Here is a 27,347-nt window from a genome sequence, read left to right as displayed (position 1 = left end):
GAGAGGGGATCTTATAGAAACATATAACATTCTTAAGGGATTGGTCAGGCTAGATGCAGGAAAAATGTTCCCAATGTTGGGGGAGTCCAGAACCAGGGGTTACAGTTTAAGAATAAGGGGTGGGCCATTTAGGACTGAGATGAGGAATTTTTTTATCACCCAGAGTTGTGAATCTGTGGTATTCTCTGCCACAGAAGGCAGTGGAGGCCAATTCACTGGATGTTTTCGAGAGAGTTAGATAGAGCTAACAGCAGAATTGGGCCATTCAGCCCATCGAGTCAGTGAAATTCTAACTTGCTGCAGATTAAAGGGCCTGTAAACACAATAATACACAGATAATATAATAATCAACAATGCAATAAATTTATATTAAGGTAACTATAATAGTACAAAAACCAAAGTCTGTAGTCCAAACATACAATCCGTAGAAGATTTTAGTTGCTGAGGACTTGTACATAATATTCAAGAGCCTGATGGTTTTTGGGCAGTGGGTGTTCTAGAACTTAGTGGTGTTGGTTTTCAGGCTCCCATACCACCTTCCTGATGGTAGGAGCAAAATGAGAGCGTGGCCAGGGCAGTGTGGTACTTTGATATTGGCTGCCTATTGGAGGCAGGTTCTCCTGTAGATAAATCCCTTCAGTGGTAGGGAGATCAGTACCTGTGATGGACGTCAGTCCCTTGGCACTAAACTGTCTTTGTCTTTTAGTGGTTTGGAGACTTTAAAGATCTGCAAAAGTTCACAAACTAAACACAAATAAACCATTTATAGCACAGAGATCTTAAACTGATATCCGGAAGCGGTTAGTGAAACAGAATTTCAACTGTTCAATTTATTTCCAAGAACATTAGTTAGAAGGTGTAAGTCTGATCAGTCTGAAGAAGGGTCTCAACCCGAGAAATCACCCATTCCTTTTCTCCAGAGATGAATGAATGAATGAATGAATGAATGAATGAATGAATGAATGAATGAATGAATGAATAAGTTTATTGGCCAAGTATGTGCAGATACAAGGAATGTGCCTTGGTGCTCCGCTCACAAAGGATACCGCAAACATACAGTTAACAATTAAGAATAAAGCATAAACACATCAAAACAATAAGGATACAACATTACGGTCCAAACATGTGGGTGAAAATAAACCAGAGCAAAAAAGAGACTACAGACTTTGGTTATTGAGTAGAACTGCTACTCGTGGGGAAAAAAGCTGTTTTTATGTCTGGCTGTGGCTGCTTTGACAGTCCGGAGTCACCTTCCAGAGGGAAGTGCTTGAAAGATTTTGTGGCCAGGATGATGCTGCCTGTCCCGCTGAGTTACCCCATCATTTTGTGTCTACTTAGAAGGCACAATTCAGCTAACCTTGTAATTGTGAGTATGCTCTGCATTGGGTAATGGCCTGGAGTTTGCAGTTTTTTGCTATTGGAGATAATTATCATGAAGCAGTTAAATTAGTACTTACAGCAGTATTGCACAAAGCAGGCCCATCGGCCCACAATGTCTGTACCGACCAACACTTATCTGCTTGCACATGATCTATGTCCCTCCATTCCCTGCATATCCACGTGCCTATCCAAACGCCTCTTAAATTCCACTATCGTATCTGCTTCCACCACCACTACCCTTGGCAGCCAACACTCTCTGTGTAAAAACAAAAACAGGACACTATTTGCTAGTGGTAGCACGCACTGTTAAATTCAGAAATTGGTAAGTTGCAATCCAAGTTGTTCATTCCTCCAAAACTTGTAGTCTAGCTATATTTAGCAAAAGCCTTGACGTTGAAATACATGGAAGAGTGTGAAGCTGTGGCACGTATTGGATTGAAACCTATTAATTGTGTCAAATGAAAAGTTTGGACATAAATTATCAATGACGAGGTATAAACTTACTGTCAAATATTATTCCTGGCCATGAAAATTAACCTTAAAGTAAAGTATTACTCCTTCACATTTTAATTACTATTAGCAACCTTGGAAAACTGAAACACTTAAAATCTTACTTTCTGTCTCTTCCCTCTCGTTTCACTTTCGGCAAATGATTCAGTATTGGGTTAGCTATTTTAAGTTCCTCTTTCTATTTGAGTCTCTGATGTCTCGTAAGGATTCCTGAAATGATTCAGCAATCAAACGCTACAGCTTAATGTGCCATATTTGCTTCTCATCTCGGGTATAAGGTGCTGCGCCAAAACTGATTACCAGTGGGGGTGTTGGGGGGGGGGGACGGGACATTAATGCAATGTGTAACATCCTTCTATTGCATTTGTCTCCATGACAAGTATTTCTTGGGTGTTTGGAAAAGCCCTTTCTCTATTGTTCCCTAACAATGTTCCTTTACCTCAAGCTCAGAAGAACTCTCAGGATTTGTTAACATAGAAACATAGAAAATAGGTGCAGGAGTAGGCCATTCGGCCCTTCGAGCCAGCACCGCCATTCAATATGATCATGGCTGATCATCCAGCTCAGTAACCTGTACCTGCCTTCTCTCCATACCCCCTGATCCCTTTAGCCACAAGGGCCACATCTAACTCCCTCTTAAATATAGCCAATGAACTGGCCTCAGCTACCTTCTGTGGCAGAGAATTCCACAGACTCACCACTCTCTGTGTGAAGAAATGTTTTCTCATCTCGGTCCTAAAAGACTTCCCCCTTATCCTTAAGCTGTGTTCATTTTTGAACACCACCCAATTCCTTTCTGAAATCTTTGTCACGGCCTCCGTTCATTGGGAATGAGATTTGAACTGCTCAAACACAAGAGATTTTTGACATTTTCAGCCAACTTTAATCCCTATGGTTTGCACTGACGTGAAAGTGAAGCCAGAGAAGGAAGGATCAACCAATTGAACTGCCATTTTGATATTCTCAATTTTTCTTTTAGTTTAGAGATACAGCATGGCAACAGGCCCTTCAGCCCACCAAGTCATACCTACCAGCCTTCACCCCATACATTAGTTCTATCCTAAACACTAGGGACAATTTGCAGAGGCCAATTAATCCACAAACCTGTACGTCTGTGGCAGGAGCATTCAGAGAAAACCAACAGTCACAGGGAGAATGTACAAACTTCATACAGACAGCTCCCACAGTCACGATCGAACTGGGGTCTCTGGCGCTGTAAAGGGCCTGCCCCACTTAGGCGATCTTTTTGGCGACTGTCAAAGTTGTGGCAGATCGCCGAACTTTTCTTTTACCCGACGACAATGACCACGACAATGCCGAGTCAGGTCAAGAAAATTCCCACGCTGTCAATGCTTCTCCGGCGCCCTAATTTTCGCTGAAATCACTGACAAGTCGGTAAGTACTTGAGAGTTTTGAACTATAACACCTTGTATGGGTTACTTAAAAACCAAGCTTCACTGTAACAAGGAATAAACCGGATTTACTTCCAGTTTACTAATAGCTGTATTAAAAAAATTAATTAAAAAAGTGACTCAGTGGATTTTTGTGAAAAGTGTGTGGGCATTCTTTGAAAATGTAAGGGAGATGCATATCTGGTTTCTGGGTTGAATATCTGGGTTTGGAGCCCACTTAAAATGTAATGGCTGATGGCCATAAACATCGCAAAAATTCCCACGCTTACCTGACCTCCAATCTAACTGTCAAATGTCCTGACGGTAAATAAATTGGTTAAACACAAGCATTTTATGGTATTTTGAAATGACTTTACTTATTTTAATATTATGTGCTTCTAAATGCATCTTAAGAGAACCTATCAAACCTGGGGACAGCATGCGACAGCGACCGAAATAAGCTACGATACCTGGTGACAAGCCAGCTGTCGCCGAGAAATTTCAAACCGTTTGATTTCTCAGCGACGCGCTGAGGTCCACTACAATCCACTACGATCTTTGGAAGACTCCTCACGATTTTGCCCGCGACACCCCGGCGAACTGTCGGCGACAGCCTAGTCGCTGGCAGTCGCCTTAAAATCGCCTAAGTGGGACAGGCCCTTAAGGCAGCAACTCTACCGCTGCACAACCATGCTGCCTAAAAAGTTTTAGTGCTACTAGACCAAGTGGACCCGTTGGGCCCAAACCTCTCCTGCATTGGTGCAGCACCCTCTCCTCCCCCCTCCTCCCCTCCCCTCCTCCCTCCATTCCCCCTCCCTCCACCCCCCTTCCCCTCCCCCCCACTCCATCCCCCTCAACCCCCATTATCCTCCTCCTCCCCCTCCCACCCCCGTTCCTCCACCCCCTCCCTCCTTCCCTAGGAGATACATTTAAACTTTAAAATGTGATTAACTTTAAATATATAACACCGATTTCAATTAAACTTCTTCCATTAGCACCAAAGGGACGACGGTGAGTAAGGTGGGCCTAAAATTGTCGCACTATCATGTACCATTTTGGCTGTAGTTCAGGACCAAACAAACGAGAGTTTTAGTATATAGAAGATGCTCTGTTTGCCAAATAGAATTGATTCAGTTTTGGTAAACTGCAATGAAGTTATATTTATTTATTTTTTCCATAGTTAACTGGGATGCAGTCTGGAGACCAACATCAACTAAGAAGTTTAGAGTACACACCAATATGAACCGAAATGTGGGATTGTTGCGACTATTTCCAGGAATCACCGCTGCCACGGTAACAGTCATTTTCTGGATTAATGTTGCTAAAGATTTCCTGATGGTCAAAGGGGGCTATGATGGAGTTCTAGGAAATGTTAGACATTGCTTGGGGAAAACATAACAAGAGCCAAGAAATACCAGCTACTTAATATGTCAATGTTATTTCTCTCTTGCCCCTGTCTAACTTCCTGGAAAAATTATTTGCTTATATGATTGTTTTGGTTGTTCCCCATTAGCAGCAAGGTCTTTACACTTTAGAGATAGAGCGTGAAAACAGGCTCTTCAGTCCACCGAGTCCATGCCAACCAGCGATCACCCCATACACTAGCACTATCCTACACAGTAGGGACAATTTACAGAAGCCAATTAACCTACAAACCTGCACGTCTTCAGGGTGTAGGAGGAAATTGGAGCACCTAGAGAAAACCCATGCAGTCACAGGGAGAACGTGTGAACTCCGCACAGACAGCCCCCGTAGTCCGGATTAAACCCGGGTCTCTGGCACTGTAAGGCAGCAACTCTACATCTGTGCCAATGTGATGCTCTGTAGCTGGTATTCCAGTCATTGAAATGATCCCATAATAGGGAACTCAATTGAGGTCATAGCAGGTGGCCTGGAGCACCTTCCAACGGGAGGTGTGGGTCCTGATCCACTGTGTAAGATAGTAAACCAGGGACTCTTTCTTTATATTAAAAAATATGGGCTTCTCCAAGGATTAGATTGTCATCCAATTTTCATTTACAACAATTTGGAGATATTATATTTTCTCCAAATTATACCCTGGTTATAGGAAAGAACATTTGAATGATTATTATGCAGTTTACTAATTTTCCTCAATGATACCTTGCATGTGTAAGTTAAGTCACAGGAGCAGAATTGGCCATTCAATCCATTGAGCCTCCTCCGCCATTTGATCATGACTGATCCATTTTTCCCTCTCAACCCCATTCTCCTGCCTTCTCCCCTAAAGACGACCTAAAGGCTCTGCTCTTGTCAGGTTTTGCTCTATCTTGTGTTGGGCACTGTGTTGTGTTGAGCAATGGATTCATCCAGGTCAGCAAGCTTTCTATTCATCCAGTGCCTGATTAGTACTTTCATCAGTGCTGCTTGAGAGTATTCTTTCTGATCCTACTAATCATGATTAAGGATCACATTGATCACAAGGGGCACATTAGAAGCAGTTTCTGGACTATTAATTGTCATCCAATTTTCATTCACAAAAATTTGGAGGTAGTTGGATGATTATATTTTCTCCAAATTATACCATGATTTCTGGAGTACTTCATAGAGTTCATATAAATAAAGTATAGGATTAACTGTGGAATGCCTTCCACTCAAGTGGGTCAATTTAAAAAACATTTAATGTGGATTGCAATGAGTACGTCGAGGGTGTAAAAATGGAAATTGTATTCAAGCATATTATTCAAGCATGTATTCAAGCATATTCAATCAAACTTCCTCAAACTCAATTGCAACAAATCTGAAATCATCATCATTGGTCCAAAAACGCTCACCAAATCCACCCAAAACTTCATCCTCAACATTGATGGTCTCCCAGTATCCACCTCACCTCACATCCGGAATCTTGGAATCATCCTTGATCAAACCCTCTCCTTCGACAAACACATCAAACACATCACAAAGACAGCCTTCTTCCACCTCAAAAACATTGCCCGTCTCTGTCCATCCCTCTCCTCCACAGCTGCAGAAACCCTCATCCACGCCTTCATCACCTCCCGTCTGGACTACTGCAACAGCCTCCTCTATGGCGCACCCTCAAAAATCATCAATAAACTTCAATACATTCAAAACTCCGCTGCCCATCTACTCACACACACCTCGATCCGTGACCATATCACCCCCGTCCTTTATAAACTCCATTGGCTCCCCATCCCCCAGAGAATCCAGTACAAAATCCTCCTCATAACCTACAAAGCCCTCCATAACCTGGCCCCATCCTACCTGACCGACCTCCTCCACAGGCACACTTCCACCTGCACCCTCCGCTCTGCCGCTGCCAATCTCCTAAACTCAGATCCTGGGGGGACAGGGCTTTCTCCATCGCTGCTCCCACCCTATGGAACTCACTACCCCAAACCGTTAGAGACTCCCCCACACTCACCACATTCAAAACATCGCTGAAGTCTCACCTGTTCAGTACTGCCTTCAACCACTGAAGGTCACCTCACCTTCTGTCTCCTTTCTCTGTTCATTTATTTATTTACTTATTTATCTATTTATTCATTTCCCTATGTTCTCAAAATCTCTGTAAAGCGTCTTTGAGTATATGAAAAGCGCTATATAAATAAAATGTATTATTATTATTATTATTATTATTATAATTATTACAAGTTCAATGAAATAATAAAGGCAGTTATTGTACTGAGCTGGTGAGAACTTTGCTGCATTTTTTTTTACAGGTAAAAGCCTTTTTGCAGCCACCAATGGAAGGCATTGTGTTGGAAACTTATGGATCAGGCAATGCTCCAGATAATCGACCCGATATACTGGCGGAGTTCAAGAAGGCTATAGATCGTGGCGTGTTGATAATAAACTGCACCCAATGCTTGCGAGGCACTGTAACCGAGTCGTATGCCACGGGAAAGGTTGGTTGCCTGCCTCAAGATTTATGCTGGAATTTCCCATTACGAAATTTTTTCGCTCAAATTTTTTAAATTTGTTTGTTTTAATGGGTTGTCTGAGAAGCATTGGTGTGAATACTCTTCCCCATTGATTAACAAGCATTATTACTTCCAGTTAATGAGTCAAATCCGACAATGTTTTTCAGTTTAGGATAAAGGGTGGATAATTGTGTTTTTTCTTGGTTTACTGAAGTGTCAAAAGGAGTGAAATGAATAGATGGTTTAGTTTTGTTTAGAGATAGCATGAAAGCAGGCCCTTCTGCCCATCGAGTTCGCGCCGACAAGCGTACACAAGTTGTATTCTACACACTGGGGACAATTTACAGAAGCCAATTAACTTACAAATCTTGTATGTCTTTGGGATGTGGGAGGAAACCGGAACACCTGGAGAAAACCCACGTGGTCACAGAGAGAATGTACAAATTCCATACAAACAACACCCGTAGTCAGGATCGAATCCGAGACTCTGGCGCTGTGCGGCAGTAGCTCTACAACTATGCCGCCCTTGATTCAACCCTCTTCTGAGGAGATATCTCTGACTGTTAGTTTTCCTACACTGCATTGGACCATTGCGGGCTCCACCTTTCCTTGGTCTATGGTGTCACCTCTGAATTAGACAATAGACAATAGGTGCAGGAGTAGGCCATTCAGCCCTTCGAGCCAGCACCGCCATTCAATGCGATCATGGCTGATCACTCTCAATCAGTACCCCGTTCCTGCCTTCTCCCCATACCCCCTCACTCCGCTATCCTTAAGAGCTCTATCCAGCTCTCTCTTGAAAGCATCCAATGAACTGGCCTCCACTGCCTTCTGAGGCAGAGAATTCCACACCTTCACCACTCTCTGACTGAAAATGTTCTTCCTCATCTCCGTTCTAAATGGCCTACCCCTTATTCTTAAACTGTGGCCCCTTGTTCTGGACTCCCCCAACATTGGGAACATGTTTCCTGCCTCTAATGTGTCCAATCCCCTAATTATCTTATATGTGTGGCGGCTCCCAAGGGTCGGGCCATACTACTACCGACCCCTCGGCACGGGAATGGACCAGTCCCGGGAGGCGGTCCTGGACTCAGGTATAAAAGGACAAGGTTTGGGCGCCAAGCCATTCCGGCAGACTAGACCCGTCCGAGACCCACGAACCAATAAATATACCTTCCCAAAATACCTGGCTCCTTGCCTTTATCAACACGCTACATTGGTGACCTCGACGGTCCATTCATTAGGATGGACAGAAAAACAGAATTCGACCGCCCGTCCGGCTCGCAGGCCGACCAGGCCCCAGCTGTCGACGCGGTAGGCATCAAGCTCCCGACCTTCTGGACCACCCGGGCTCGCATTTGGTTTTACCAAGCGGAGGCCCAGTTCCAGCTGCGGGGCAACATAACGGATGACACCCGGTTTTTCCACCTGGTGGGAGCCCTTGACCAGGACGCGGCCGAAGAGGTAACGGAGTTCCTCCAGGACCCACCGGCCGACGGTAAATATAAAGCCCTTAAGGAGCTGCTGCTCCAAACCTACGGGCTAACCCGAATGGAGCGGGCCGAAAGGCTCCTCCACATGCCAGGCCTCGGTGACCGGCGCCCATCTAGCCTCCTGAAGGAGATGGTCGCGCTGCTCGACGGGCACAGACCGTGCCTAATGTTTGAATATACGTACCTGCACCTGCTGCCGGCCGACATTCGCCTGCAGCTCACCGACGTCTCCTGGGAAGACACCCGGGCCCTCGGCAGGCGCGCGGACGCGCTGTGGGCGGCGCGCCGTGATGACGTCAGTGCGCTAAAGGTCACTCGAGAAGCGCCCGATTTTCTCCGGTCGGGCGGGGGAGCTGTGGAAGGAGTGACAGCTACGTCCCGGAGGCCTGCGAGATCGCCCCCGGTGGCCATTGCGGGTCGTGCACCTGCAGTTCCACATCAGCAGGCTCCAGCCAGCACCAGCAAGAGGTACTGGTGTTATTACCACCAGCGCTGGGGTGCGGCAGCCCGACAATGCCGCCAGCCGTGCACATTTCCGGGAAACGCCGGGGCCGGCTACCAATAGTCCCTGCGGTGGCCGGCCAGATTCACCGCCTCTTCGCCTGGGATCGGCGGTCCGGGAGCCGCTTCCTCGTGGATACCGGGGCGGAGCTGAGCGTCCTGCCCCCTTCGCCGCTGGACATTCGTTCTGGGAAGCGGGGGCCCATCCTCACCGCGGCAAATGGGAGCATTATCCAGACGTATGGCGTCCGCACGGTCCACATCGTTTTCGGCGCCAGTCATTTTACCTGGCTGTTTACGATCGCCGACGTCTCCCAGCCGTTGCTCGGGGCCGACTTTCTGCGGGCTCATTCTCTCCTCGTGGACGTCAGGCAGCAGCGCTTGGTCCACTCCGCCACGATGGAGCCCATCGCGTTGCGGCTGAACGACCCCGTTATACGCCCGCTGTCGTCCGTGGACTCCCATTTCGCTCGGGTGCTGGCGGACTTTCCGGATATTATGGCCCCGCAATTCCGGTCATCGACCCCCAAGCATGGGGTGTTCCATTATATCACGACTACCGGCCCACCCCTCCACGCACGAGCACGCCGACTCCCGCCTGAGAAACTACGCCTGGCACGACAGGAGTTCCGTACGATGGAGTCCTTGGGGATCGTCCGCCCTTCCAACAGCCCATGGGCATCTCCACTCCACATGGTCCCCAAGGCAAACGGGGGCTGGAGGCCTTGCGGGGATTATCGGCGGCTGAACGTCGCTACCGCCGAGGACCGATACCCCGTGCCCCACATCCAGGACTTCAACGCCCATTTGGCTGGGGCCACGATATTTTCAAAGGTGGATCTGGTGCGAGGTTACAACCAGATCCCGGTCCACCCGGAGGATGTACCCAAGACGGCAATCATCACGCCGTTCGGACTCTACGAGTTCGTACGGATGCCGTTCGGCCTCAAGAACGCCGCCCAGTCATTCCAACGATTAATGAACGGCGTTTGTCGCGGGTTGGATTTCCTGTTCGTCTACCTCGACGACATCTTGGTAGCCAGCCGCTCGCGGCAGGAGCACTGTGCTCACCTCCGGCAGCTTTTCCAGCGGCTCAGCGAACACGGGTTGGCCATAAACCTCGCCAAGTGCCGCTTTGGCGTGGCCATAATCGACTTTCTCGGCCACCGTGTGTCCTCGCAAGGAGCGGTTCCCCTGCCGGACAAAGTAGACGCCATCCGCCGGTTTCCCCGTCCGTCCTCGGTGCGTGGCCTGCAGGAGTTCGTCGGCATGGTGGCATTTTATCACCGGTTCCTGCCATCCGCGGCCCACATCATGCGGCCGCTATACGAGCTGCTGGCGGGCAAGCGCAAGACCTTCGTGTGGACCGACGAGGCCGTAACAGCCTTTGACGGCGCGAAGGAGGCCCTGGCTCGGGCTGTGCTGCTTGTTCACCCACGGGAGGATGCCCCGACAGCCCTTACGGTGGACGCCTCAGAGTTGGCGGTTGGTGGCGTACTGGAGCAACTCACGGACGGGGGTTGGCGCCCCCTGGCCTTCTTCAGCCGGCACCTCGACAACGCCCAGAAGAAGTACAGCGCTTTCGACCGCGAGCTCCTCGCCCTGTACCTGGCCGTTCGTCACTTCCGCTATTTTCTGGAGGGCCGCCCGTTCACCGCTTACACGGACCACAAGCCGCTCACTTTCGCCCTGGCAAAGGTCTCCGACCCATGGTCCGCCCGACAGCAGCGCCAGTTGGCCTACATATCCGAATTTACCACCTCCATCCGCTTTATCGAGGGGAATGAAAACCGGGTGGCCGACGCATTGTCTCGCCCCGCCATCAATGCCGTGTTAGAAGTGGCACCCGGCATTGATTATTCTGCCCTGGCGGAGGCCCAACTAACGGACGGGGAGATGCCCGCCTACCGGACTGCCATCTCTGGCCTCCGCCTTGAGGATGTTCCCCTCGGCCCCGGAGCGACGACGATACTTTGCGATGTGTCGGCAGGTCAGCCGCGCCCCATCGTCCCGGCCGCGTGGCGCAGGAGGGTGTTCGACGTGGTCCACGGGCTGGCTCACCCATCCATCCGGGCAACGATCTCCTTGGTAGCTGCGCGGTTCATGTGGCATGGTCTGCGCAAGCAGGTTGGCCAATGGGCCCGCACCTGCATTCCGTGCCAGACGTCGAAAATTCAACGCCACGTCCGGGCGCCACTCCAAGGGATCGGTCTACCCTGCCGCCGTTTCGACCACCTGCACGTGGACATTGTGGGCCCGCTCCCGCCGTCCCGGGGCATCACCCACCTCTTCACGGTGGTGGACCGCTTCACGCGGTGGCCGGAGGCCATACCATTGGCTGATACATCTACAGCCACATGCGCTCGTGCATTGGCCGCGCACTGGATTGCTCGCTTTGGTGTGCCGGTGGTCATCTCATCGGACCGGGGGCCACAGTTCACCTCCGAGCTGTGGTCGGCCATGGCCCACCTGTTGGGCGTGCGGCTGCACCATACCACGGCCTATCACCCGCAGGCAAACGGCTTGGTGGAGAGGTTCCACCGGCAGCTGAAGGCAGCGCTGAAGGCGCGACTCGCCGGCCCCGACTGGATGGACGAGCTACCATGGGTTTTGCTGGGCATCCGGACTGCCCCCAAGGAAGACCTGGCTTCATCCTCAGCGGAGCTCGTCTACGGGTCTCCGCTCACGGTGCCCGGGGAGTTCGTGCCCTCGTTGCCGGGGCGAGAGGAACCGCCCTCATCCACCCTACATCACCTCCGAGAGCGAGTTGGCAAGCTCGCACCCGTGCCGACGTCCCGCCATGGGACATTCCGCCCTTACGTGCCATCGGCCCTCCAGGACTGCGCCTTTGTGTTCCTGCGCCGTGACGCCCACCAGGCGCCACTCCAGAGGCCGTATGAAGGCCCGTACCGGGTGCTGGAGCACGGGCAGACAACCTTTGTTTTGGACATGGGGGGCCGGCCGGAGGCCGTGTCAATTGACCGCCTGAAGCCGGCCCACTTAGACATCGACCAACCGGTACGGGTGGCCCAGCCTCGGCCACGAGGTCGCCCCCCTTTGCGGGTCCCACCGCCTGTCTCTCCAACTGTGCCTCCGCCGGCCCCTCTGTCAACCGATTACCGTACGCGGTCCGGTCGGGTTGTGCGACCACCAGTGCGTTTCGTGCCTCCGGATCTGGGGGGGGGTACTGTGGCGGCTCCCAAGGGTCGGGCCATACTACTACCGACCCCTCGGCACGGGAATGGACCAGTCCCGGGAGGCGGTCCTGGACTCAGGTATAAAAGGACAAGGTTTGGGCGCCAAGCCATTCCGGCAGACTAGACCCGTCCGAGACCCACGAACCAATAAATATACCTTCCCAAAATACCTGGCTCCTTGCCTTTATCAACACGCTACATATGTTTCAATAAGATCCCCCCTCATCCTTCTAAATTCCAGTGTATACAAGCCTAATTGCTCCAGCCTTTCAACATACGACAGTCCCGCCATTCCGGGAATTAACCTAGTGAACCTACGCTGCACGCCCTCAATAGCAAGAATATCCTTCCTCAAATTGGAGACCAAAACTGCACACTGTACTCCAGGTGCGGTCTCACCAGGGACCGGTACAACTGTAGAAGGACCTCTTTGCTCCTATACTCAACTCCTCTTGTTATGAAGGCCAACATTCCATTGGCTTTCTTCACTGCCTGCTGTACCTGCATGCTTCCTTTCAGTGACTGATGCACTAGGACACCCAGATCTCGTTGAACATCCCCTCTTCCTAACTTGACATCATTCAGATAATAATCTACCTTTCTATTCTTACTTCCAAAGTGAATAACCTCACACTTATCTACATTAAACTGCATCCGCCATGTATCCGCCCACTCACACATCCTGTCCAAGTCTGCAGCCTTATTGCATCTTCCTCACAATACACACTACCCCCCAGCTTAGTATCATCTGCAAATTTGCTAATAGTACTTTTAATCCCTTCATCCAAGTCATTAATGTATATCGTAAATAGCTGCGGTCCCAGCACCGAACCTTGCGGTACCCCACTGGTCACTGCCTGCCATTCCGAGAAGGGACCCATTTATCCCCACTCTTTGATTTCTGTCTGTCAACCAATTTTCTATCCATGTCAGTACCCTACCCCCAATACCATGTGCTCTAATTTTGCCCACTAATCTCCTATGTGGGACCTTGTCGAAGGCTTTCTGAAAGTCGAGGTACACCACATCCACTGACTCTCCCCTGTCAATTTTCCTAGTTACATCCTCAAAAAATTCCAGTAGATTTGTCAAGCATGATTTCCCCTTCGTAAATCCATGCTGACTCGGAATGATCCTGTTACTGCTATCCAAATGCTCAGCAATTTCGTCTTTTATAATTGACTCCAGAATCTTCCCCACCACTGATGTCAGACTAACTGGTCTATAATTACCCGTTTTCTCTCTCCCTCCTTTCTTTGTTCCGTACTTTTTCATACCTCTAGTTTCCCTTCTCCCCTGACTCAGTCTGAAGAAGGGACTCGGCCCGAAACATTACCTATTCCTTTTCTCCACAGATGCTGTCTGACCCGCTGAGTTACTTCAGCATTTTGCATCTATCTGCATTTTCTCTCCCTCATTAATTCCAGGTGCCACACCTGCATAAGAATAGAAAGCTGCGGTAAAAACAGAAGGCTTGCCAGTAAATTTAATAGTAAATAACAAGATCTTGTTCTCTTCCAGTCAGCGAAAACACACATACATCATTACAATCGATCCGTTCACAGAGTACAAATACAGGCTAAAGTTAATAACGTTTAGTACAAGATAAAGTCCGATTAAGGATAGTCTGAGGGTCTCCAATGTGGTTGATTGTCAGCCAGGACTGCTCTCTAGTTGGTGTAGGATGGTTCAGTTGCCTGATAATACTGCGTGCGTGTGTAAACCTCAAATCCTGCGTTAATTAGTGAAATTTTCCGATCGTCCCTTCATTTGGTATGCAGGCATTTCGTTGGCACAATATGCTTCACTTATGCAAGTGCAGTCCACATTCCCTTTTTGCATTCTACAAGTGATTAGCTACATTTTTTGCAAGGGGTATGCTTGAAGGGATGTACAAATTAGTCCTTGTGTCTTTTGATCAAAAGTTGCTAATCATCAAATTGTCAATACAGTGATTGGTGCATTCAGCAAACTGCCAATCATGTGAAAAAGTAAAGTTACAATATTCTTCTGTATCATCTTGATCATTTGTAAATGGCTTTTACAAATTGAGCACTAGTTTCAATATTATCCCAAAATTAGTTGCTCTGGAACCTGTGTGGTATTTGGAAACTTGGAAACTTGAAGCAAAAACATTGACCATTGAATTCAGCATTAATTCCAAACTAATTAACCACTCGGAATAATTCAATCATGTAGTATAAATTTCTATTATAACTAAATACTTTCCTCATATCTAATCATGTCACCTTTTGATTCCAGGCACTTTCTGATATTGGACTCATTGCTGGGTGTGATATGACTCCTGAGGCTGGTTTGGCGAAGTTGTCTTATGTACTGGGCAAGACAGAACTGAGTATTGAAGAGAAGAGCAAGGTAACGTACTACATGGAATTACATAGGATTTACACCTCACATAGTTGCTGATTAACATTACGGCGCACAATTTCCCCAGTCTAGCTTCGAAGCTTCATTGAGCAATGAAAAAGATAGTCACAGAGTGTTGAAACAGGCCTTTCGGCCCAACTTGCCCATACCAACCAACATGCCCCATCTGCACTAGTTCCACCTGCCCGCACTTGGCCCATAATCCTCTAAACCTATCCCATCCACTTACCTGTCCAAATATCTCTTATATTTTATAATAGAACCTGCCTCAACTACCTCCTCCAGCAGCTCATTCCATCTAGCCCTTTGTGTAAAAAAAAGTCACCCTTTAGGTTCTAATTAAATCTTTTCCCCCTCACCTTAAATCTATGTCATCTGGTTCTTGATTCCCTTACTCTGGGCAAAACACTGTGAATTTACCCGATCTATTCCTCTCATGATTTTGTGCACCTCTGTAAGATCACCCCTCATTCTCCTGTGGAGCAAGGAATAAAGTCTGAGCCTTCTCAACCTGCACAATGATTGCATCTTCCTTGAAGAATTGGCACAACATTCCTGAGCTTTTCACTGAACGATTGGCCAGTGTCTCATTGGCCAAGAGTTATTTCATAGAGCAGTACAGCACAGGAATGGGCCCTTTGGCCCACAATATTTGTGTCGAACATGATGTTGTTAAACTGATCTCATCTGCCTGTACATGATCCATAATCCCTCTATTCTATGTGCCTATCTAAAAGCCTCTTAAACGCCACTTCGGTGCGGGCTAGGTGGGCCGGAGGGCCTGTTTCCACGCTGTACCTCTAAAGTTTAAAGTCCAAAGTTTGATCAGTGAATGGGTTTTGGTGGGGTCGGGGAATTGCCAACAGAAATTATGGGAGAAGAGTATGGATTGTTTGGAACGTCAAAGGTTGATGGAAGACTTGATAGAAGTGTATAAAATTACGAGAAGCATAGATGGGGTGGATGTCAGAACCTTTCCCCAGGTGGAAATGAACAAGACTATAGGGTGATGAAGAGAGGCGAAAAGTTTAATGGAGATGTGCGGGGCAAGTTATTTACACGGAGGATGGTGGGGGCCTGGAATGCACTGCCAGGGGTGGTGGTGGAGGCAAATATGATAGTGGCATTTAAGAGGCTTTTAGATAGGCATATGAAAATGCAGGGAATAGAGGGATATGAATGACATATAGGCAGATGAGATCAATTCCACCTTTAGTTTAGAGATATTGCATGGAAACAGAACCCTCAGCCCACCGAGTCTGCTCCGACCAGCGATCCCCATACATTAGTTTCATCCTACACATTAGGGACGAATTACAGAGGCCGATTAATCTACACACTTGCACATCTTTGGAGTGTGGGTGGAAACCGGAGCACCCAGAGAAAACCCACGCAGTCACAGGGAGAATGTATAAACAGCAGCCATAGTCGGAATCGAACCCAGGTCTCTGTTGCTGTGAGACAGCAACTCTACCGCTACGCCACTGCATTATGTCCGACACAAACATTGTGTGCCGATGGGCCTGTTCCTGTGTTGTATGGCTCTATATTCTATTCAGAATATTCCGTCTGGTATTTTTGTTTAGTTTCAAATATTACCAGCTGGAAATCTATTTATTCATATTTTGTTGTGAAGGGTACATTTTTACTTGTGGTTGATCTCTATTTTATTAGTTATGCATATATTTGATTGCTCTTAAAATGACTCTTTGTTATATTTATTCCTGAATTTCCCATCTGTGAACGAATAGAATTTGTTTTGATTTAACCCAGATGCTGTCTGAAAACCTCAGAGGGGAAATGAATACAAAGTTTGGGGAGTCAAAGATCTCTCTCTGTGACAGCCAGTTTATTCAAGCCCTGGCTAGGGCACTCAGTATCAGCTGCAAAGAGGTCAGTTTTGAAGAGAAGAACCCTAACCATTAGTTTTCTCCATTTGTATTTTGAATGCTAAACTATTGTTGGATTTTCTTTTAACAGTGTAGCTGCTTTCCAGCAAAAATTGTGAAATTGGTCAAAAATACATTTAAAACGTAGTTTAGTTCATTGTCACGTGTTTCAAGCTCCAGTGAAAAGTTATTTGTTGCGTGCTATCTAGTCAGCGGAAAGACTATACATGATTCCAATCAAGCCGTCCACAGTGAACAGATACAGGATAATGGGAATAACATTTAGTGCAAGATAAAGTCCAGTAAATTCCAATTAGTCTGATGGTCTCCAATGAGGTAGATGGTAACTCAGGGCCTCTCTCTAATTGGTGAGAGGACCATTCAGTTGCCTGGTAACAGCTGGGAAGAAACTCCTTGAATTTGGAGCTATGTGTTTTCGCACTTCTGTACCTCTTGACTGATGGGAGAGGGGAGAAGAGGGAGTATTCGGGATGAGACTCGTCCTTGATTATGTTGGTGGTCTGGCCGAGGCAGCGTGAAGTGTAAATGGAGTCAATGGAAGGGAGGTTGGTTTGAATGATGGTCTGGGCTGCATCCATGATTCTCTGCAATTTCTTGCAGTTTTGGATGGAGCTGTTCCTAAATCAAGCTATGATACTTCCGATAAAATGCTTTCTACGGAAATTTGTTAAAACAGATCTACATGTTTCCATACAGGACCATGATCAAGTTAGCACATCCACTGCCATGTTGCAGTAACCGATTGGCAGAGGATTGTGTAGATTGTAAGAAGAAGGTGGTAGGCAAGTTACTGGAGAAGATTCTGATGGATAAGATATATACGCTTTTGAATGGGCAGAGACTGATTCGGGATGGCCAGGGTGTGAGGCAGTAGCTTTACCGTGCACTACTACACCGCTGCTAGAGAGGTTGCTAATGGAGTTAATGCCAAATGGCATCATCATCCCTTTGAGTATTCAACAGGTTTACGTGCTGGAGAAAGCATTTCCTGTTGGTTGTAGCAGACTCTGAGAATCTTGGAAGGTTTCTGAGCAGCCTGCAGTGTTGCCTAGTCACCTCCTGGGGAATAGCCAATGTCAGGAGAATGTCCCCATAAACAATGATCAAAACAGCACACTAATGGGATGTACTCCTGTTTGTACTGAGTGCTCCCCGATGATTATGGTTGCACTTTAGCCTGCGATTTACTTCATCAGAAGTGGAAGCAGGCGTTACAAGAATAATAATGTTGTTAGGCATGGACCATTATGCATTTAATGATTAGCATGATTACCCCAGTAAATTACCATCAATGCTGTTTTCGATGTTAAATTGAATTTTAGGATTTGCAGGGTTGAAGAAAGACTGATCCATTTTCTAGGTTTAGATGCTGTAATGTGCCCATAATATAAAACTAGCCCTTTTGCATTCTTTTAAATGATTTTCAATCTCTTTAAAGGCAAGCATTGTTTCTTTAATTCTACAAAATTGAGATGATCGGAACAATATTTGAAAGACATTTAGACCGGTACATGGATAGGAAAGGTTTAGAGGGATATGTGCCAAGCATGGGCAGGTGGGACGAGTATAGATGGGACATCATCTTGGTTGAAATGGGCATGATGGTCAAAAGGACTTGATACCATGCTTTACGACTAAGTGCAGATGTGTAAGAACTAGGGAGAGAGCATTTGAGAACCGATACTGAATGATTAGTTTTAATGAGGGAAAATTGAATAGTTGCAACAATGAATTAAAAGAGGCGGCACGGTAGCGCAATGGGCGGCACGGTAGCGCAGCGGTAGAGTTGCTGCTTTACAGCGAATGCAGCGCCGGAGATTCAGGTTCGATCCTGACTACGGGTGCTGCACTGTAAGGAGTTTGTACGTTCTCCCCGTGACCTGCGTGGGTTTTCTCCGAGACCTTCGGTTTCCTCCCACACTCCAAAGACGTACAGGTATGTAGGTTAATTGGCTGGGTAAATGTAAAAAAAAAATTAAAAAATTGTCCCTAGTGGGTGTAGGATAGTGTTAATGTACGGGGATCGCTGGGCGGCACGGACTTGGAGGGCCGAAAAGGCCTGTTTCCGGCTGTATATATATGATATGATATGAGTGTGGTAATATGTGTAAATTCAAGAAAATGTTCAAAAATATTATATTTGAAAGATACAAAATATGTGATCAGCACTGAGGAATGACTGACATGACAGAAATGATGGTTCTTGACTATATTTGTGTTTCTTTTTATGTTTTGTTTATCTGCTTCTGACTTATGATGTTGTATTTTGTTATGTATTAAGGGTAGGCACAATAAGCTTTGGCTTCTGCCTACATCTTTTTTTTGGTCAGAAAATATCATGTGTGATTATATTGTTTTATTTTTGATGCAATGATTTCGTACTATTTAACTTCCACAACTGTATGGTCAATCTGTTGCATTGTATTGACCGGAAAATAAATAAATAGACAAATATAGAAAGATAACTGTATCTAATAAAGGCTTTTGTTATATTTTTTAACCATAGGAATTGGAGGCTATCCGAGAAGCACTAACCCCCTCCTTAGCTTGTGCAGCTGCCAAGACTGGTGACATAAATGCATTGGAAGCAATCACTGATATGGTAAGATTAGGAAATGACAAAATCTACACTTGCTAAGAATTGAAAGCAAAACATAAATGCTGCAAATTTAGCTTAGTTTAGTATAGAGATTCAGCACGGAAACAGGCCCTTCCGCCCATCGAGTCTGTGCCAACCAGCGATCCCCTCATACTACCACTACCCTACACTCATTAGGGATAATTTACAGAAGCCAATTAGCCTATAAACCTGTGCATTTATGGTGTGGAAGCAAACTGGAGCATCGGAGGAAACCCACACAGCTCATGGAGCGAACGTACAAACTCCATGCAGGCAGCATCTGTAGTCAGGATCGAATCCATGTAAGGCAGCAACTCTACCACTTTGCCATCTTGCCACCTTCGAATATTTAGTAGTTTTGTTTATTGTCACGAGTACCGAGCCGGTACAGTGAAAAGCTTTTTTGGTCTAGTTGGCATCAGCTAGCCTCTGTGAGAGAAAACACAAAATAACACACTATCTCTAAACTAAGCTATAGAAAAATGCATTTATAAGAATAATTATGTTATTTCTCCCACAGGATTTTCAATATCAAGATCTTTTTAATAGCTATACATTATTTTTTTAAATCCAAGCTATAAATACTGAAGGGCTTGTGTTACATTGTTTAATAGAACATCATTGTATGTACCGATAGAAGTGACTGCTCATCAACAGCCACCCAGGTCTGAAACTGATAGACTTTTCTTCAGTGGAAATGGTACAGTATCCAATTACTGTAAAGAGGTCAAATGCAAAGTTTATTTTCCCTTAATTTATTTTCCCAAGACAGCTTGCTTCTTTTTCTGCTTGTCAATTTCCAAAGTACCTTTTGCTCTCCAGTTCCTGACAGAAATCGCATTATAACCAATTCAGCCCATGTACACTACCCTTGTGCATTTTAGTAGAATCGAGCATATACTCAGTTAAACTTATGACCAATATACAAGTCTAGGGCTAACTTTTATTCTTTATCAATGCACCAGTCTTTTGTATATTATATGTCTTTATCACTACTACCCCACTAGTCACTGCCTGCCATTCTGAAAGGGACCCATTTATCCCCACTCTTTGCTTTCTGTCTGTCAACCAATTTTTTATCCATGTCAGTACCCTAATGAACCTGATCTGATAAGGGGACTCAGGGTAAAAGAGCCATTAGGATGCAGTGATCACAATATGATAAGTTTTACTCTACAAATTGAGAGGGAGAAGGGAAAATCGGAAGTGTCAGTATTACAATATAGCAAAGGGGGTTACAGGGGCATGAGGCAGGAGCTGGCCAGAATTGATTGGAAGGAGGCCCTAGCAGGGAGGACGGTGGAACAGCAATGGCAGATATTCCTGGGAATAATGCAGAAGTTGCAGGATCAATTTATCCCAAAGAGGAGGAAAGATTCCAAGGGGAGTAAGAGGCACCCGTGGCTGACAAGGGAAGTCAAGGACAGCATAAAAATAAAAGAGAAGAAGTATAACAAAGCAAAGAAGAGTGGGAAGCCAGAGGATTGGGACTCTTTTAAAGAGCAACAGAAGATGACTAAGAAGGCAATACGGGGAGAAAAGATGAGGTATGAGGGTAAACTAGCCAATAATATAAAGGAGGATAGTAAAAGCTTTTTTAGGTATGTAAAGAGGAAAAAAATAGTCAAGGCAAATGTGGGTCCCTTGAAGACAGAAGCGGGGGAATTTATTATGGGGAACAAGGAAATGGCAGACAAGTTGAACCGGTACTTTGGATCTGTCTTCACTAAGGAAGATACAAGCAATCTCCCAGATGCTCTAGTGGCCAGAGATCCTAGGGTGATGGAGGAACTGAAGGAAATCCACATTAGGCAGGAAATGGTGTTGGGAAGACTGATGGGACTGAAGGCTGATAAATCCCCAGGGCCTGATGGTCTGCATCCCAGAGTATTTAAGGAGGTGGCACTAGAAATTGTGGACGCATTGGTGATCATTTTCCAATGTTCTATAGATTCAGGATCAGTTCCTGTGGATTGGAGGGTAGCTAATGTTGTCCCACTTTTTAAGAAAGGAGGGAGAGAGAAAACGGGAAATTATAGACCAGTTAGTCTGACGTCAGTGGTGGGGAAGATGCTGGAGTCAATTATAAAAGACGAAATTGCTGAGCATTTGGATAGCAGTAACAGGATCATTCCGAGTCAGCATGGATTTACGAAGGGGAAATCATGCTTGACAAATCTACTGGAATTCTTTGAGGGTGTAACTAAGAAAATTGACAGGGGATGTGGTGTACCTCTATAAGATCTCCCTTCATCCTCCTGCGCTCCATGGAATAGAGACACAGACTACTCAACCTCTCCCTATAACTCACACCCTCTAGTCCTGGCAACATCCTTGCATAGTCTTTCCGCTGGAGTATTGTGGGGTTTCTTTCACCTTGTTATCGGGAGGATGCTGTTAAGCTGGAAGGAGTGTAGAGAAGATTTACAAGGATGCTGCCAGGACTCGAGGGTCTAAACTATAGGGAGAGGTCGGGCAGGCTTGGACTTTATTCTTTGGAGTGCAGGACGATGAGGAGTGATTTGGTAGAGGCGTATAGGATCATGAGGGGAATAGTTAGGGTGAACGCCTGAGTATTTTGCACACTGTAGCTGAATCAAGAACCAGAGGATATGGGTTTAAGGTGAGAGGGGAAAGACTTATTAGGAACTTGAGGGCAACTTTTTCCAGGCACAGGGCGGTGGGTACATGGAATAACTGCCAAAAGAGGTAGTTGAGGCAGGTGCTATAACAACATTTTAAAAGACATTTGAACAGTTACACGGATAGGATAGGTTTAGAGGGACATGGGTCAAATGCGGGCAGGTGGGACTAGTGTACCTGGGGCATCTTGGTCAGCATGGGCAAGTTGGGGCAAAAAGCCTGCTTCCATACTGTATGACTCCTTCTCTAGGAACCTTTTGGAGAGATTTATAAGGTTTCAGAAAAATATAAGAACAAATGGCTGACATTGAAGCTCGTCATATGAAAAAATGGCAATATCCACCTGTGAGTCAATTAATTTGCACAATGATGTAATACCAAAGTGTTCCTGAATTCATTTATGAAATACCTGTATTTTTTCATGGGTAGTGCCATTTGTCATATATTTTATGATTGGGCAGTAATTTTAAAGGCCAGTTTTATCTGATTACCAACCTCATTGTGTGCGCTGGGTTTCATAAATGTTACTGCACTGAATAGTTGTCGGGTACGGATTTATTTTATGTGGAAAAATATAATGGAACAGAGTTGCTGCCTCACAATGCCAGAGACCTGGGTTCAATACTGACCTCTGCTGTATGTGTGGAGATTGCACCTTCCCCCTTTGACTGCCTGGGTTTCCTCCGGGTGCTCCCGTTTCCTCCCACATCCCAAAGACGTGCGGACTTGTCGGTTAATTGGCCTCTGTAAATTGCCCCTAGTGTGTAAGGAGTGGACGCAAAAGTGGGATAATATGGAACTAGTGTGAACAGGTGATCGATGGTCAGCGTGGGATCGGTGGGCCCAAGGGCCTGTTTTCATGCTGTATCAAACTAAACTAAACTAAAGAACATTGTTATCACAGTGAGATTTGCCTATTGCTCCTTTTGGAATCAAAGGTACTAAAATATCAAAATTTCATCTAACATGGAAAATAAATCATACCAGTAGCACAGCTCAACCGGTTTAAACTGGTGCACCACGTCTTCTCAAGACAGTCAAATTTTTTCAAATGTTTTGTGATGGTATGTTGATATTCAGGTTCTTAACTGATAGGATCAGCTGGAAGATGAGGTTAATAGGTTAAGGAAATGTATGCAAAGTACAATATTTTTTTAATTGCTCATCATGATTAAAATTCAAATCCCATTTTGGAGAACTATGTATTTGGGAATAATTTGGCTAATACACAAATATGCTTCAAACCAAATACTGGCTGTTGTCAGTTAAAACTGGCAATTTATAAATAAACTTAAATGTGTATTAACCAATTTTTCATCCTCACTTTTAAATGAACATCCTATTATAAACAATTAACTTTTTGTGTTCGAGTTGAGATAGCAAAGTCTAGACTGAACCTGATTTGTATTTCCTGGAATTACATGATCTTGAATGTTAGATTAATTTTTCACTGATACTCACTCTCAAGAATATTAATATCTCTGAACTTACATTTTGATGTATCTCTGAACTTACATTTTGATACAAAGCCCATTGCTTCCCTCCAGAGATGCTGCCTGTCCCGCTGAGTTACTCCAGCATTTTGTGTCTACCTTCAATTTAAATCAGCATCTGCAGTTCTTTCCTACTCAAGAATCATAAGTTAAGTTGGTTTAGAGAGTTTACAGTGACTCAGCAGATAGACTGAGATAGAGTGATACAGTGTGGAAACAGGCCCTTCAGCCCTTTGAAACTGCGCCCACCACAATAACCTGTGCAGTAGTTCTATCCTAGACACAAGGGACAATTTACAGAAGCCAATTCACCTGCAAACTTACACATCTTTGGAATGTTTAGTTTAGTTTATTTGAGAGGAAAGCGGAGCACCCAGCCAAAACCACGTGGTTTCAGGGAGAAAGTGCAAACTCCGTACAGACAGCACCCATGGCCAGGATCAAACATGGGTCTCTGGCGCTGTATGGCTGCAACTATACTGCTATGCCACTGTTCCGCCCTGGTGGTATGAGTGAACATCGCAAGAACTGTTTCCAATACGTTGCCACGTTGAAGGAAATGTCAGGTTTTGCAATGGAAGGTTGAAATCTACCTCAGATTGAATATGATCTGATGTTGCATGCTGGGTGGGGAGGATAATAGCAATGGCAGATAATTTACAGTGACTGTTTGAGGCCAAAGATGATCACGTTGGTGTTCAATCAATGGTGACTGAGCCAAATGTCGAGGAAACTGGTCGATCGAGTCAGCTTTTTCCAAACACAATTTACAGCTAGCTTAACTACATGTAATAAAAAGGAATTGCAGATGCTGGTTTATACCAAAGAGAGACACAAAATGCTGGAGTACCTGAACAGGTCAGGCAGCATCTCCGGAAAACATGGGTAGGGTCGGGAACCCTTCTTCACATTGATTTGGGGGGGGACTAGAAGTACGAAAAGACCAGGACAAATCAGGGCTGGCAACTGATGACCTTGGGCAGGAAGGTTCCCTGATAGGCCAATTGTTGGTTAGGGATGGTATGATCCCAAGAGAAATGCATCGTTGCGAACTGTTAACCAACTTTTAGTGGAGGTATGGGGAAAGAGCGAGGGGGCGGGAGTGTTTGCAGAAGTTACCTAAGATTATAACAGGTATAACAGGTATAACAGAGCTTTATTTGTCGTTCGGTACCGAAGTACCGAACGAAACTACATAGCAGTCATAGAAAAAAAAAGAACACAAGACACATAACCCCAACACAAACGTCCATCACAGTGACTCCAAACACCCCCTCGCTGTGATGGAGGTACAAAACTTCCACTCTCTTCCCCACGTTCATCCTACTGTGTTGGAAGATACCCACGCGAAATATGAGGTGCTGTTCCTCCAATTTGCATGTGGCCTCACTCCTAGCCAAAACACACAAGAAACAGCAGACTTTATCTTCACCTCCTGTCCCCCTCTGCTCAGTCTGCTTGCCAAAGCCTCTTGAGCCAAACTGGTCAATCTGCAACATTTCTATTTTTTTGATGCTTTACAGGGTGGGAACCTGTGTAGTGAAGACTATGATGGGCGCACTCCACTGCATGTGGCAACCTGTGAGGGTCATCTCCATGTTGTGCAGTACCTGCTCGAACACGGGGCCACTGTTTATGCCAAGGATCGATATGGCGATACTCCGTTAAAGAATGCAGTGAAATTCAGGTACGCAGGGTGTTCGAAGAAGCTAACCATCACAACCACAAAATCATGAGATTTTAGCTTTTTAGCACCCACTAGTGGTGTCCTTGGGGACTGCTGGTTACAGAGCTCATGGTGCAGTCAGAACTAGCAAATCACAGGCACAAATGAGGACGACCAAATATTGGAGTTCGGAATTGGTTTTTTTTCTATATAAGGATGTTGCCAGGATTTGGGGGCCTGAGGTTGGGCAAGCTCGGACATTATTCCTTGGAGTGTAGGAGGATGAGGGATGATCTGGTAGAGGTGTGGGGGGGGGGGAACTTTTCTCTTCCTCACGGCGCGGGGTGCGGCTCGGCTGCGGGGCCTAACATCGCCCGCTGCGGCTCGGCCGCTGGACTTTACATCACCCGGTGCGGCTTGGCCGCTGGACTTTACATCCCGGTGCGGCTTGGCCGCTGGACTTTACATCCCGGTGCGGCTTGGCCGCTGGACTTTACATCCCGGTGCGGCTTGGCCGCTGGACTTAACAGTGCCCGGTGCAGCTCGGCTGCGGGGCTTTTCACCGCTGGTGCGGTTTGGCCGCTGGACTTAACATCGCCCGGTGCAGCTCGGCTGCGGGGCTTTTCACCACTGGTGCGGCTTGGCCGCTGGACTTAACATCGCCCGGTGCGGCTCGGCCGCGGGGCTTAACATCGCCCGGTGCAGCTCGGCTGCGGGGCTTTTCATCGCTGGTGCGGCTCGGCTGCGGACTTGACATCGCCCGGTGCGGCTCGACCACGGGACTTAGCTGCGCAAGGCTTGGTCGCGGGCCTTTCATCGCCCGGTTCGGCCGCGAGACGTTTCAGCGCCCGGTGCGGGGACTGTGCGGGTCGGTCGGGGACGAGCTGTCTGTCCGTGGGCGTGGGGAAGAGAGTGGAAGTTTTGTTGCCTCCATCACAGTGAGGGGGTGTTTGGAGTCACTGTGATGGACGTTTGTGTTGGGGTTATGTGTCTTGTGTTCTTTTTTTTCTTTTTTTTTCTTCTTTTTTTTTTTCCTTTCCTATGACTGCTATGTAGTTTCGTTCGGTACTTCGGTACCGAACGACAAATAAAGCTCTGTTATACCTGTTATGTATAAGATCATAATGGGAATGGATAGGTTAAATGCAGAGTCTTGTACTCAGAGAAGGGGAATCAAGAACCGGACGTCATAGGTTTAAGGTGAGAGGGGGAAGATTTAATATGGAAAGAGCCGCCAGAGGAGGTAGTTGAGGTGGGCACTATCACATCATTTAAAAGGTATATGGATAGGAAAGGTTTAGAAGGACATGGGCCAAAAGCGGGCATTTGGGATGAGCGTTGATGGGGCATCTTGGCCCAGATGTGCTGAAGGGCCTGTTTGCGTACTGTATAACTCTAATATTTTAACAAAGCTCTGGTTTCATTTCAGCACAACTCAAAAGGGCCAAAACACGTAAAAGCCATGTCTAAGCTCATATGCAGACTGGGCTAAGGCCTCTCAGTTGCTAACATTACTGGTCCTTATATCTTCAGCCCATAAAATGGACGCAACAGTTAAACTATATGGAATTCTCTAGCTGAAATGCTCATATAGAAAGAAAGTTGTGAACTCGATGGAACTGCATACTACAGCAGATCTCACCGAATGAGAATGGTCCTGTGGAGAATTGGTTCTGCAGTTTAGTTTAGGCACGGTGGCACTGCGGTAGAGTTGCTGCCTTAAAGTGGCCGAGACCCAGGTTCCATCCTGACTGTGGGTGCTGTCTGTATGGAGTTTGTATGTTCTCCCTGAGATCGTGTGGGTTTTCTCCATGTGCTCTGGTTTCCTCCCCCACTCCAAAGATGTACAGGTTTGCAGGCTAATTGGCTTGGTAAAATTGTAAATTATCTCTAGTCTGTCGGATAGTGACCGTGCGTGGGGAATCACTGGTCGGCATGGACTCAGTGGGCTGAAGGACCTGTTTCTACACTGTATCTAAACTAAAAAAAGATTGAGCTTATTTATTAGGTGTACGTAAGTTCAATGAAAAGCTTTTTTGTTGAGTGCCATCCAGTTCAGTGGATAGACTATGCATGATTACAATCAAGCTTAAACCCATCGAGTTCATAACTTGTATAAGAAAATAACTGCAGATGCTGGTACAAATCGAAGGTATTTATTCACAAAATGCTGGAGTAATTCAGCAGGTCAGGCAGCATCTCGGGAGAGAAGGAATGGGTGACGTTTCGGGTCGAGACCCTTCTTCAGACTGATGT

General features: G+C 46.3%; 1 protein-coding gene across 2 annotated transcripts in view; it reads left to right on the top strand.

Annotated features, from left to right (window-relative positions):
* aspg (asparaginase homolog (S. cerevisiae)) overlaps nucleotides 1-27,347 on the top strand; it is a 76,204-nt gene that overhangs the window by 28,836 nt on the left and 20,021 nt on the right. For both annotated transcript variants that reach the window (XM_078406480.1, XM_078406479.1), the window contains exons 7-12: nucleotides 4,462-4,574; nucleotides 6,980-7,165; nucleotides 14,634-14,747; nucleotides 16,533-16,652; nucleotides 19,176-19,271; nucleotides 24,949-25,112. In XM_078406480.1, the coding sequence (XP_078262606.1) occupies nucleotides 4,462-4,574; nucleotides 6,980-7,165; nucleotides 14,634-14,747; nucleotides 16,533-16,652; nucleotides 19,176-19,271; nucleotides 24,949-25,112 (793 nt within the window). The remainder of the gene's footprint in view (nucleotides 1-4,461; nucleotides 4,575-6,979; nucleotides 7,166-14,633; nucleotides 14,748-16,532; nucleotides 16,653-19,175; nucleotides 19,272-24,948; nucleotides 25,113-27,347) is intronic.

The sequence above is a fragment of the Rhinoraja longicauda genome, chromosome 10 (assembly GCF_053455715.1).
Source record: "Rhinoraja longicauda isolate Sanriku21f chromosome 10, sRhiLon1.1, whole genome shotgun sequence".
Taxonomy (NCBI): domain Eukaryota; kingdom Metazoa; phylum Chordata; class Chondrichthyes; order Rajiformes; family Arhynchobatidae; genus Rhinoraja; species Rhinoraja longicauda.
This window is presented reverse-complemented; position numbering and strand designations above follow the sequence as displayed.